Source organism: Drosophila novamexicana, unplaced genomic scaffold, assembly GCF_003285875.2.
Source record: "Drosophila novamexicana strain 15010-1031.04,08,12 unplaced genomic scaffold, DnovRS2.1 tig00001554-arrow-arrow-pilon, whole genome shotgun sequence".
Taxonomy (NCBI): domain Eukaryota; kingdom Metazoa; phylum Arthropoda; class Insecta; order Diptera; family Drosophilidae; genus Drosophila; species Drosophila novamexicana.
The window spans coordinates 127,875-139,990 of NW_020824866.1; the positions used below are offsets into that span (position 1 = coordinate 127,875).

Here is a 12,116-nt window from a genome sequence, read left to right on the forward strand (position 1 = left end):
ACACGACTATGTGTACATACACACACACACACACACACGCACAGTCAGCCACATCTATACACACACATATATATACACACACATACATACATATATGTACATGTACATGGCATATTGTTATAGCAACATTGAACGCCTCCAAGCCCCGCCCACCCCCCACCCCCCTGCCATCAACCCATTCTGCACAGCGCCCAATACTTTTGCGAATAAACTAAACAAAAAGAAAAAAATAAAAAAAAAAACAACAAAAAATCGAAAAAAAAAATGCACCCTCTAAACATTTACAACTGAGCAAATTAACAAAAACAAAAATAAAAAATAATTAAATAAAATGAAAATGCAAAAATAATTATATATCTATATATATATATATTATATATATATATATTATATATATTAAACGTACCACTTAAGTTCTAGTCGAAATTTCAAATTGTTTTTTTTTCTTACTCTTTTAACGAGCCCCTATAACCCGCCCTCACCCCCCCCCCCCCCCCCCCCCCCCACGCCCTTCCGCCTTACACGCAAAATTGTTTTGATGTAAAATTATATGAAATACATTTTATGTAATTGTAATATTCGATGTACACTAAAAACCAACAACAACAACAACAAGAACACACTTAAACAAGAGAAAAACCAACACAAGAAGCAAACGAAAAACAAAATGAATACTTGAATAAAGTTGCATTCACAATTTTTAAATGAAATATGCATTTTCAATGAATTATGCGCGCATTTTTGTCGTTTTAATCAATTGTGAATCGATAGTTGTGGTAAATTTGAATTTTCGCGCCAATTATCGTTGCGTTGCGTGCCTATCGGAATTGCGCGCAAAATATTGTCCGATAGTTATCGGACGTGGACAGCCGCGCTTATCGCTGATGCTACATGTATACATACACACACCTACAACATCCAGTTTCCAATATTCCAGTTGTATTTATTTTTTAACGTGTTGTTGTGTGCGTTGGTACAGAAAACGGCCGAGCATTTTGCTTGCCGGAAAATTTAGCGCGTTTTTTTTTGTTGGAACATTCGACGAAAACAAACCGAAATTCATAAACAATTGAGCAGTATACTAAAACACAATCAATATACCAAATTGAACAATTGTGAAACCAAATGCCGAAATATGGGAAACTAAATATATATGTATATACATGCGTGTATATGTGCATATATAATAATATGCATACGGTGAACACATTTAAATAACTCAAGTGTATGTGTGTGCGTGTGTGTGTGTGTGCGCTGCGTTTCACAAATGCCGACAAATTGAAGCGGCAAAGTGTTAGGGAAATATGTAAATAAGCTGCAACTGATGCAACAATTGTGGCAAAACGCTTCAAAATATTTATAAAAGACATTGTATGTATGTATGTATGTGTGTGCTGCATACAGATACAGAGACAGGCAGACATACGTGTGCGTCTGTATATATAGAGGCCGCCGTTTGCTTTAGCTGTGTGTGTGTGTGTGTGTGTGTGTGCGAACCAGCCAGCCAGGCATTCTGTGTGCGTGTGTGTGTGTGTACATATAATCATGTGAAAAATCGATTGGAAGGCACTGGAAGCCGTATAGTCATTGGAACGGCACAGCGGCAGCGGTGGCGGCGCCAATTGTCATTTACTATCAAGCAAGAAGAAGAAACGTGCGCACGCACCAAAAGTAGCCACCAAAAAGAGAGAAAAAGAAAAAAAAAAGTAAAGAAAATAGAAAATAGAAAAGAGTAAACCGATTTCAAACGAAAATAAAGCAAACACGCAACGGCACATTTTTTGCACATTAACATTAAATAAAAGGCGCAAAGCAACATTTGCGCTGAGTCTGGTGAAAGGTGCGCAATTTCGTTTAGCTGAGACACAAACCGTACGTTTTGAATGACATTTGTTGTTGCCATCCGTATGAATATTTTGTTCTTTTCCTTTTCTATTCCCTTTCTGATTCTTATTATTATTATTATTACTACATTTGCATGTGCAGGCGGCGCGAGAAGAGCAAGAGCTGGGCAGCCCGGAGAAATAGCTGAGGCAGCGATCGACATTTAGAAGCATATTGCAAATTGATTGACAAGCAAAAGAGGAAAAAAGAAAAGCAAAAAAAAAAAAGGTGATGCGCAAAACAGAAACCGAAACGGCAACCAACAGTCACACCGATTGCGAGAGCGACAGCTAAAGAGTGTGTGTGTAACAGAGAGAGAGAGAGAGCAGCAGCCAAAAGTTGTTAAAACGAAAACGCACAAAACAAAAAAAAAAAAGAGGGAGAGAGAGAGACACACACACACACACTCACGGATAGAACACATATGCATGTGTGCACGTACGTGCAGAGCGATTGCGATTAACGATAACGATAATTGAGCGCAATTTCTTTATATAACAACGAACCGAATTGCGAAGCAGCAAACAAAACAAAACAAAACAAAAACGCAAAACAACGGCAAACGCAAGCAAAACGAGAACGGCTGTTAAATGCGGCGATCAAAACGCCAACGTTATTGTCGACCGAGCAGCAAAAGCAACAACAGCAACAACAGCAGCAACAAAAGTTATCGATATCATCAACAGGACGGAGATACGCGTATCGCTGTTTGTTGACAACAACAACAACAACAATCGATCAAGCAGCAGCAGCAGCAACAACAATTTGACGACAATTTCGATTGTTGTTCAGGCTTTGCAAAATAATGGAACCAGATCCCAATGGGATAAAGATAGAGCCAACACTTGACCATCACCAACATCAGCAGCAGCAACAGCAACAACAGCAACAGCAGCAGCAGCAATACGCAACACATGTGCTGGCAATAAATGGTCCCAATGCGCGCCTACTTATCGAGCATCCGTCAGCGCTGTTGGTACCATTGTCGACACATCAGCAGCAACAGTTGCAACTGCAACAGCAACAGCAGCAGCAACAGCAGCAGCAGTTTCAGCAACAGCATCAGCCACAGCAACAGCAGCAGCAGCAACATCATCTACAACAGCAACAATTTCATCAGCAACAATTGCAAATAACATTGCCCGCTTACACACAGCCGCTCTCCCTAAAGCAACAGCCCCCGCCCACACCGTTGGGACCCGCCTCCAGTGTCAGCAACGTATCAGCCAATACACAGCAGCAACAGCAACAGCAGCAACATCATCAGCACCAGCAAAGGTGGAACGAGAGTCCGGAGGCACGTCAACGCCGTTTGGCCCGCAATGCTGAAAGGATGCGGGAGAGGCGACAGCGTGAAAGCGAAGACGAGTACAGAAAGCGTTTGTTGCGCAACGCGGAAGCAAATCGACAGCGACGCCAAAACGAATCCGATCTGGAGCGAGCGATGCGCCTGGTCCGCAATGCGGCGCGCCAGCGTCTGCGGCGCGCCATGGAGTCGCCAGAACAGCGGGCGAAGCGTCTGGCCAAGCTGGCGGAACGGATGCGCATGTATCGGGCCAGCGAGACGGCCGATCAGCGAAAGATACGACTGGCCGAGATGGCGGCGCGTGCGCGCCAGCGCATCGCCAGCGAGTCCGTGGAGGAGCGCAAGGAAAGACTGAGAAAGCTGAACGACTATGCGAAAAAGGTCAGAGAAAAGAAAAAGATATACAAACAGGTGCAGGTGCAGGTGCAAGTGCATGCAGGCGTGCCGCAGAATTCGTCGTCGTCTTCATCGACTAATTCGACCAATTCAAACACACTGACCGCGCAGCAGCAGCAGCAGCAGCAACAACAGCAACAGCAACAACAACAACAGCAGCAGCAGCAGCAGCAGCAGCAGCAGCAGGTGCTTGCCGTGGCAACAGCAGCTGCTGCCGCCGCCGCCGCCGCTGCGAACGTAGCTGGCACAGCCAATTGTAATAATGAGCATAATATTAATTTAAATCAGGCAAACGTCAACTCAGCGACTGCCAACAACAGCAGCAGCAGCACCAACAACAACACCAGCAGCAACAATACAACAGCAGCAGCAGCAGCAGCAGCTGCCGCAACAGGAGCAACAATTGCCGCCGGCGAGGAGCAACAGCATCTGGTGACGGCAGCGCCAGCGTCTGCCTATCAACAGCATCAGGCCATCGAGTACATGGGCCAGAACATGTTCATCACGCCCGGCACGCTGCGTCCCACCATGCAGCTGAAGCAGGAGCCGCAGCAGCAGTCGCAGCAGCAACAGCAACTGCAACAGCAGCAGCAGCCGCGGTATTCGCTGGGCGCCCAGCAGCTGATCGATGGGGTTGCCGGCGGCAGCGGCGTTGCCGAGGCGGGCAGCATATTCGTGCAGCAGATCTACGGCGAGGAGCCGGGCAAAGCCGGTAAATTGCTGCAGGCCCATGTTCCGCACTTTAACATTGCCAATCAGCTCGAGTTGTACAAGCAGAAGTACGCGAATATGGTGGAACTACAGGTGCGTATGCAGCCGTAGGCAGAGCCAGGTGCGGCGGCGTTAAACAGCCAAATCACACACGAGAGTTAAAGAGCGAGAGGGAGACGGAGAGAGGCAGAGGGAGAGGGAGAGAGAAAGCTAGAGTAGAAGAGTCTAAAGAAGAAGTAGTAGCAGATGCCAAGGTCAAGCCAAAGTTTTTGCACCCCTTTTCCTTGACTTTGTTGTTCCACTTTCTTTTGTTCCCCTGCGTTTCGTCTAGGAGTGAAAGAGAGAGAGGGAGAGAGAAAGCCAAAAAGCCAGAGTAGAAGTCTAAAGAAGAAGAAGCAGAAGCCAAGGTCTTTGCCCCCCTTTTCCTTGACTTTGTTGTTCCACTTCCTTTTGTTCCCCTGCGTTTCGTCTAGGAGTGAAAGAGAGAGAGCGAGCGAGAGGGAGAAAGCCAGAAAGCCAGAGTAGAAGTCTAAAGATGAAGAAGCAGCAGAAGCCAAGCTCAAGCTAGGGTTTTAGCCCCCCTTTTCCTTGACTCTTTTGTTCCATTTCATTTTGTTCCCCTGTGCTTCGTTTCGTTTCATGTGAGAGTGAAAGAGAGAGAGAGAGAGAGAGAGACAGTCAGAGTAGAAGCCAAAAGAAGAAGCAGAACTCAAGCTCAAGCCAAAGTTGTATCCCTTTTCCTTTTTGTTCCATTTCGTTTCGTTTTGTTCCCCTGTTTAAAGTTTTCTTAGAGATCTGTAGCTACAGTGAAAGCCCGCTTGCGTGTACAACAAAAATTGCTAGGGTATTTCTTTAGCTGCTGTCCGAAATACTTGATCAACTTTTTTATGATCTTTCACATTTCTTTGTTTGTTTCAAGTTTAATAAAAATGTTGCCAAAAAAAAAAAAACAAAAAAAAAACTCCAAATTTTGTTCAAAAAGAAAAAAAAACATCGCTTTTAGTTTGTTTTAAGTTTTCCAATTTTTGAGCTTAATTCATAAATATACCAGGAATACCAGAGGAATACATATAGTTCTTATATATATATATTAGTTTACGACTTGTTTTCCGAATGAACTAAATGTATTTGCCCAATATAAGAACGTGTAGGGTATTAACATGTGCGGCTTTATTTCTTTTATTGAAAGCTGGCGCAGCCAACTTAATAAGCCCTCGCAACAAATTTTTTGAAAATGGGTAAAAAAAAAAGAAGGCTGAGCACCAAAGTCTGGACGTAGGCTACCCTAGAGCATGCACAGGTACAGGGTATTTCAGTTTTTAGAAGAACAAAAAAAAAACAGCAAATATTTGTAAGCAGAAAGTTTCATTTCGAAGAGAAGACTTTAGATTAATCGAAAGAATCGTTAGCTTAGCCCGTTCTTTTACGAAATCGATAAATATCGATTGGGCATATCACGGAGGCTTTAAGAGCTTTACATAGTCTTACATATAGATCGATAGCAAAGTAGTCGCAGCTGGGAAGGCAGCTAGGATGCCTGTCCAGGGTATCTGCAGCACACTCGCTGAACATAACCTCAATTGGCGCAGCGCACATAACCTCACAAATGTTGTTTTGCTTCTTTATTCTTTTTCGCTTCCGCAGTCCGGCGAGGCGAACGATAACAGCGGGTCTGTTACTCTGGCCCAGAACGAGGCCAAGGTGATTGTGGCCGCCGCGGAGCAGCAGCAGCAGAAGCTACTAAAGGCGGGACAGGCGACCGCTGGAGGAGGTGGAGCAAGCGGAGGCGGAGGCGGATCGGCGGCAACAACAACAACCACACAGCAGCTGTACAATCAGCTGCCGTATTTGGCCACGTTCCCGGCCAACAGCAGCGGAACGAGCAGCGCGGGCACAGTTACCGTTACGGGCGCCGGCGGCGCCGCCAACGGGCTGACAGGCAGCACCACAACCGCCTACTATCCCATGTATCACAACGGCTTCCAGCTGGGCATCGGACCGAACACGGTGCCGCCGCCATTCACGCCCGTACACTTTGCGAACGCCAGCGGCGGCAGCAGCCCGACTGCGTCCGGCCAGTACAATATACTGACGACGGCGGCGGGCGGCAATGCCACGCTCACAGTCGGATTGGAGCAGGCGGCGCCGCCTCAGCCGCAGCAGCAGCAGCACTCGCAGCAGCAGCAGCACTCGCAGCAGCAGCAGCAGCAGCAGCTGTTGCAGGAGTTTCCGAAAATGGGACGCGGTCGTCCGCGCAAGATTAGCCTATTGAGCGCCAACGAGGAACACCTGAAGGCGAACACGCTGCTCGAACAGGAGCTCAACCAGATGCTGGCGGGCAGCGGCATGGGCCAGCGACGCGGCGGACGCGGCCAGTCGCTTGAGCATGGTGGTCACATACATGCACATTCCACGGCCGATGGCGATGGCGTTGTGCCGCCGTCGCCGCTAACGACGCCGCGCCGCAGCGGCGCCAACAAGTACGAAACGGAGGAGGAGAAGCGCATACGGCTGGACAAAATGGCGGCACATCAGCGTGCGGTGCGGGCCAATGAATCGCCCGAGCAGCGCACAGTCCGACTGCAGAAGCTGAGCGAACGGGCGCGCCTCAAACGCGCCCAAATCCGCGCCACCGAGAACACGGAGGAGCGCAAGGAACGCCTCTCCAAGCAGGCCGAATATGCCCGACTGCGACGCATGCGCAGCCATACGCCGCGCACCAGCAGCAGCGCCAGCGCCGAGTTCCATGCCAAAACCGAGGAGGAGGACGAGGAGGAGACAACCGAACAGCTCTACGACAATGACACCGACGGCGGCGGCGGCGGCGGCAGCGGCGTCGGCGCCGGCAGCGACAGCTTTGTCGTCAAAACGGACTCACAGCTAGACGGCGACGGATCCAATGATCAGCAGCTCGCCGCCCTCCATCTCCAGCAGCAGCTGCAGCAGCACGAGCTACACCAAATGGCGGGCACCCTCCAGCAGCAGCAGCAGCATCACGAGACGATTGTCATCAATCAACAGCAGCAGCAGCAGCAACAGCAGCAGCAGCAGCAGCAGCGATTGGTCAGCCTCGGTCAGCATCAGCAGGGCTACAGCAAGCTGCAAGCCTCTGCCGCGGCCGGCGCTAACGCGGGCAGCGGCAGCGGCAGCGGCGCACCCGAAAATAATGATATGCTTAAGATACTCGAACCGATAATTGTTATGAAAACCAAATGAGTATCGCGAAAGCGCCACGGTGGGCCCACAAAAAGCTAGACAGACTACACATATATGTCTATATCTATGCATATATACAATATCGGTCACATCGGTCTACACATACATATACACACATATGTATATCATCTGGCTGTGCTTTGGGCTATTGTTGGCGCTGAACGCGCGCTGCAGCGTGCAGAAAAATGTTGGATGGCAACGAAAAAAGAAAAAAAAAAACAAAAAAAGGAAAAAAAAAAAAACAAAATCTCGTCTGGTCAACAACAACAACACACACACACATTATCCCCCCTCCCGCCCTCACACACACACACACCCACATTTCTTGTAGCATATAGAATATTTCTGTGTATTGAACGCGTTTGTACAAAGTGAGAGCAGAAGAGAGCGTGAGAGCGAGAGAGCGAAGAGCGCGAGAGCGAAGAGCGCGAGCATGCGAAGAGAAAAACGAAAAGAAAAAAAATGATATCCTTAAGGCGCGCGCGTTCTATTTTTAATTGCTAAACTAAAAATATGTATATATACATATAATATATATACATATAAAACTAATTATATACAAATATGCATCTGCTATATTTATATATGTATGTGTGTATTGTATTTGTGTTTACATTTGTCTTATATTTTTTTTTCTCGATTTAAATGAACATAACTGTTTAACTTGTATGCGTACTTTAAGGATAGTGCAATAGCTATTAAAAACAGAGAGAGAGACAAAGCTAGAGAGAGAGCGAGCGAGCGAGCGAGATATAGAGTGCAATAATGTATTGTACATACAGCTGAATATGTATAAAGCAAGCAAGCCATCATATCCATCATATACATACGATGATGGCCAACCAAAAACAAAAACAAAACAACAAATTCAAGAAAACTAACGGAACAGTGTAAGAAACGAAACGTAACAAAACGCACCGACACAATGCAAGCAACACAAATACACACACACACAATCACTCACACACGCGCATGCATTAACTTTTCAGCTAGAAGAAGAAGAAAAATACAACAACAAAAGAACACAACAAAAAAAAAAAAGAGAAGAGAAGAGAGAAAAAAATGTATGAGCATGTATTTGCATCTAAAATAGGTTATAGAAATTGTAACTTTTTTGAATTTTTGAAAGTGTAACGGTCCGTCAACAGTTGACCGCTTAACCATTTTTTATGTAATGTATTAAGCAACAAACAAGAAAAGAAGAAAACAGAAAAAAAAACTAAAATGAACAACTAAGCCTAAATAATTCATAATAACAATTTGTAGCCCATAACAAAAAAAGAAAACGAGCACTAAGTAGAAAGTACGTATTAATTTTTTAAAGTAGCGAAAACAAAATAAATCTAATAAGAGCGCATTAAGAGAACATTCTGCCAATCGATAACTAACTGTTGAAAACCAGAGTGACCAGAGTGTGCACATTCGTTTCATTTTGCGGGATTTTTTTGCTGCTGTTCTATATGGCAAGCATCATGTTCAAGACGCTGCACAGCGTGGACACCGAGTACTCGGCGGATTCGGTCGAATGGTGCGTCCAGGATGAACGGCATGCGGATTACTTTGCCTGCGGCACATATCAGCTGATGGAGGGCGAGCAGAATTCGTTGCGCAAGGGTCGCATCTATTTGTATGCGTTCGCCAGGCATACGGGCGCCCTGGAACGGCTGCAGTGCATCGAAACGGCTGCCATATTGGACATGAAGTGGCTGCCCGCCTATTGCAACGACTCCGGACCGCTGCTAGCCACAGTCAACGCCTTGGGCCAGCTGGAGATCTACGAGCTGCACGCGGATCACCAACTGCAGCGTCGCGCCCAACTGACGCTGCCAGAGAATACGAAGCCAGCGCTGGCGCTGGCCCTCGACTGGCGGCCTGCGGCCGACGGCGCTGGCCTGCAGCTGCTCGTCTCCGACTCGCTGGGCCATGTCCATCAGCTGCAGTACACGGCGCAGGCTCAACTGAGCCAGCTGTGCGCCTGGCAGGCGCACGGCTTTGAGGCGTGGACGTGCGCCTACGATCGCTGGTCGACGCAGCGCATCTACAGCGGCGGCGATGACTGCCTGCTGCACGCCTACGATTTGCGCAGCGGCAGCTCGGAGCAGCCAGAGCGCATCTGGACAAATAAGGCGCATGGCGCCGGCGTCACCTGCCTGCTCAGCCATCCGGAGCGGGAGCATCAGCTGCTCACCGGCAGCTACGACGAGCTGTTGCGTCTGTTCGATACGCGCGCCATGAAGCGCAGTCTAGCCGAACTGAATCTGAACGGCGGCATTTGGCGGCTCAAGCCGCATCCACGGCGCAGCGATCTGATCCTGGCCGCGTGCATGTACAAAAACTTTAGCGTGCTGCAACTGAGGGACTCGGCGCTCAGCCTGCTGGGCGCCTATGAGGAGCACTCGAGCATTTGCTATGGCGTCGATTGGGCGCCAAGCATCGATGAGCTGGATCATGGCCAGAGGCTGCACATGGCCACCTGCTCCTTCTATGATCACAAGCTGTGCGTCAGCAGCGTGGACACCAAATTCGAGATGTGATCTCGTTAACCAGCTAATTAGCACGCACCGCTGACACACTTGATGACCCGTCATGCTGGGTGTCTTGCAGGACACGCTGCATGACTTGTCAGCAACGTGGTCTTTGACCCACTCAAATAGTCTTGTTACTATATAAACATTTGTGACTCACCTGAATTGGATTTGTTGCGGATCTTAAGCCGTAAACTTGCACTTACTATAAACATATTATATTTTATATAAATATTTGATTTGATGTACATATTTTATGGTAGCTGTCAGATGTGCTACTAAAGTCCTGCTGTCAGTCGAACGTCAGCTGGACTTTATTTGACGGATCGTCCATGACATGATTGGTGACAGGTCTGCGAGAATGTCATCAAGCAACAAAGAACGAATGACATTCTCCTTCATACATATGACATCGCGCATTTCAGCCATGTTTGTGTATGTCGTCGAGGACGAGATATCCGAATGGAGTCAAACACCACAAAATTTAAATCAAGATTAAGAATATGTCTGCAAAGATGACCCCCCCCCCCCCCCCCCCCCCCCCCCCCATACAGTTGCAGGCTTTTTCAGCAATGTTGGAAATGCTTTTTGAAACAAATAAATACGTTGCATGTGCCGTTGCATTTGCATTGCTTCATTATATACCGTTTCGTCCAAACGCAGAAGGTATTAAAAAAATACTGAATCGATAACTTTTGGTGGAGTGCCGTCTGCGCGCATGCATCGAAATTTATCGGCAAGTTGCGCTGTGCTGTCGTCATCGAACGTAGCGCGTTTCCAAAAAAAAAAAAAAAACTTCACTTTCAGGATTTGTTCGTGTGTGAAAGAAAAGAAAGAAAGAAAAAAAATGGCAATTATGACTAATAAATTGGCACAAATTGCCAATGATCTGCATGAGATGCAGCAATTGATTACCGATACGACCGACTATCTGCAGGAGATTGGCGACGCCATCGACAAATGGAAAACTGATTTGACCACGACCGCAACTGTTTACGAATACAAAGGCAAACTGTCCGAGCTAGTCCTGGGCCTGGAGTATATACATGCTGAGCAAAGCAAGCTGCAAGCCGAGTTTAAGGATATCGGTGCGTCACTTTATTTGCATTACTTTTCGTATTAAATCTATTTTTATTGTTTGCGGCTTTAGAAGAGGGCAAGAATATTGCGGCCGTGTTGCCAGAACTGAAGGAGAAATTCCAACAATTTGGCTGCCAACTGTTGCTGGATCAAGATGCGCAGCAGAACATCCTCTATACGTTCGATTTTGGCGAAGGACGCTGCATTACCGTCAAAGAGCTGAACTTCCAATGGTCCCTTGTGGAGTGCACTGCGCAGATTCTGGACTTCAATACACTCAATGCATATTTAAACAATTCCCAGGATGTTATTGGCCTGCTAGCTGTTGTCCAGGAAATGATATCCACAGCCACATACAATTAAGCTAGCATATGCATATTTATTGAATTTATACACATCCACATTGAATGCTCAAAAATGTTCGCAATTCCTTAATCGAATGCATAAACCAAATGTACAATCTGTTGTGCAACATCAATTGTTCACAGATTATAGATAATTTAGGATTAATTTCGAATATGATATCAACTCGATGTACGATTGATTGTTCCTATAAATAAGTAGCTGTAATATCTGCCTTTGCAACTGACAAAGCCCTCAGCCCTCTGCCCTAGGGCATATTTGCGGATCTCAGTTTGGAGATCAGGCAAACTTTTGGAGCATTCGGCACGCCGACTAGCTGCCCTATCAAAGGGATGCGCCTCCGCAGGGCAACGATCTATCATCATTCAAATAGACTATATATATATATATATATATATATATATGTATTTGTAATATTTAATTGTGCACATATTAATTCATATATTTGTTGCATTATCTAACGCCTGGTAGAGTTCAGAGCTGAACGATTCCAGAATTTCAATTCATAAATTGATTTATAACAGAGCCCAAAATTCCTTACAATAAGATATATAAAATGTTATTATTCGTTTAATGAGACTTTTCTCAAATGAAAGTTTAGATAGTTCAAGCACCTCATAAATGTTCAAAAAATA

General features: G+C 46.4%; 3 protein-coding genes across 3 annotated transcripts; all 3 read left to right on the forward strand.

Annotated features, from left to right (window-relative positions):
* The first annotated feature begins 2,260 nt into the window (after nucleotides 1-2,260).
* On the forward strand, nucleotides 2,261-7,763 carry LOC115767967 (ecdysone-induced protein 74EF). The gene is made up of 2 exons (XM_030712366.1): nucleotides 2,261-4,390; nucleotides 5,942-7,763. Exons 1-2 carry the CDS (start codon nucleotides 2,690-2,692, stop codon nucleotides 7,511-7,513), a joined length of 3,273 nt encoding a protein of 1,090 aa, XP_030568226.1. The 5' UTR covers nucleotides 2,261-2,689; the 3' UTR covers nucleotides 7,514-7,763.
* Nucleotides 7,764-8,974: 1,211 nt separating this feature from the next.
* LOC115767969 (diphthine methyltransferase) lies at nucleotides 8,975-10,262 on the forward strand. Its single transcript, XM_030712367.1, has one exon. It carries the CDS (start codon nucleotides 8,986-8,988, stop codon nucleotides 10,045-10,047), a length of 1,062 nt encoding a protein of 353 aa, XP_030568227.1. The 5' UTR covers nucleotides 8,975-8,985; the 3' UTR covers nucleotides 10,048-10,262.
* Nucleotides 10,263-10,839: 577 nt separating this feature from the next.
* Nucleotides 10,840-12,098, forward strand: LOC115768012. The gene is made up of 2 exons (XM_030712424.1): nucleotides 10,840-11,126; nucleotides 11,189-12,098. Exons 1-2 carry the CDS (start codon nucleotides 10,886-10,888, stop codon nucleotides 11,479-11,481), a joined length of 534 nt encoding a protein of 177 aa, XP_030568284.1. The 5' UTR covers nucleotides 10,840-10,885; the 3' UTR covers nucleotides 11,482-12,098.
* Nucleotides 12,099-12,116: the final 18 nt, after the last annotated feature.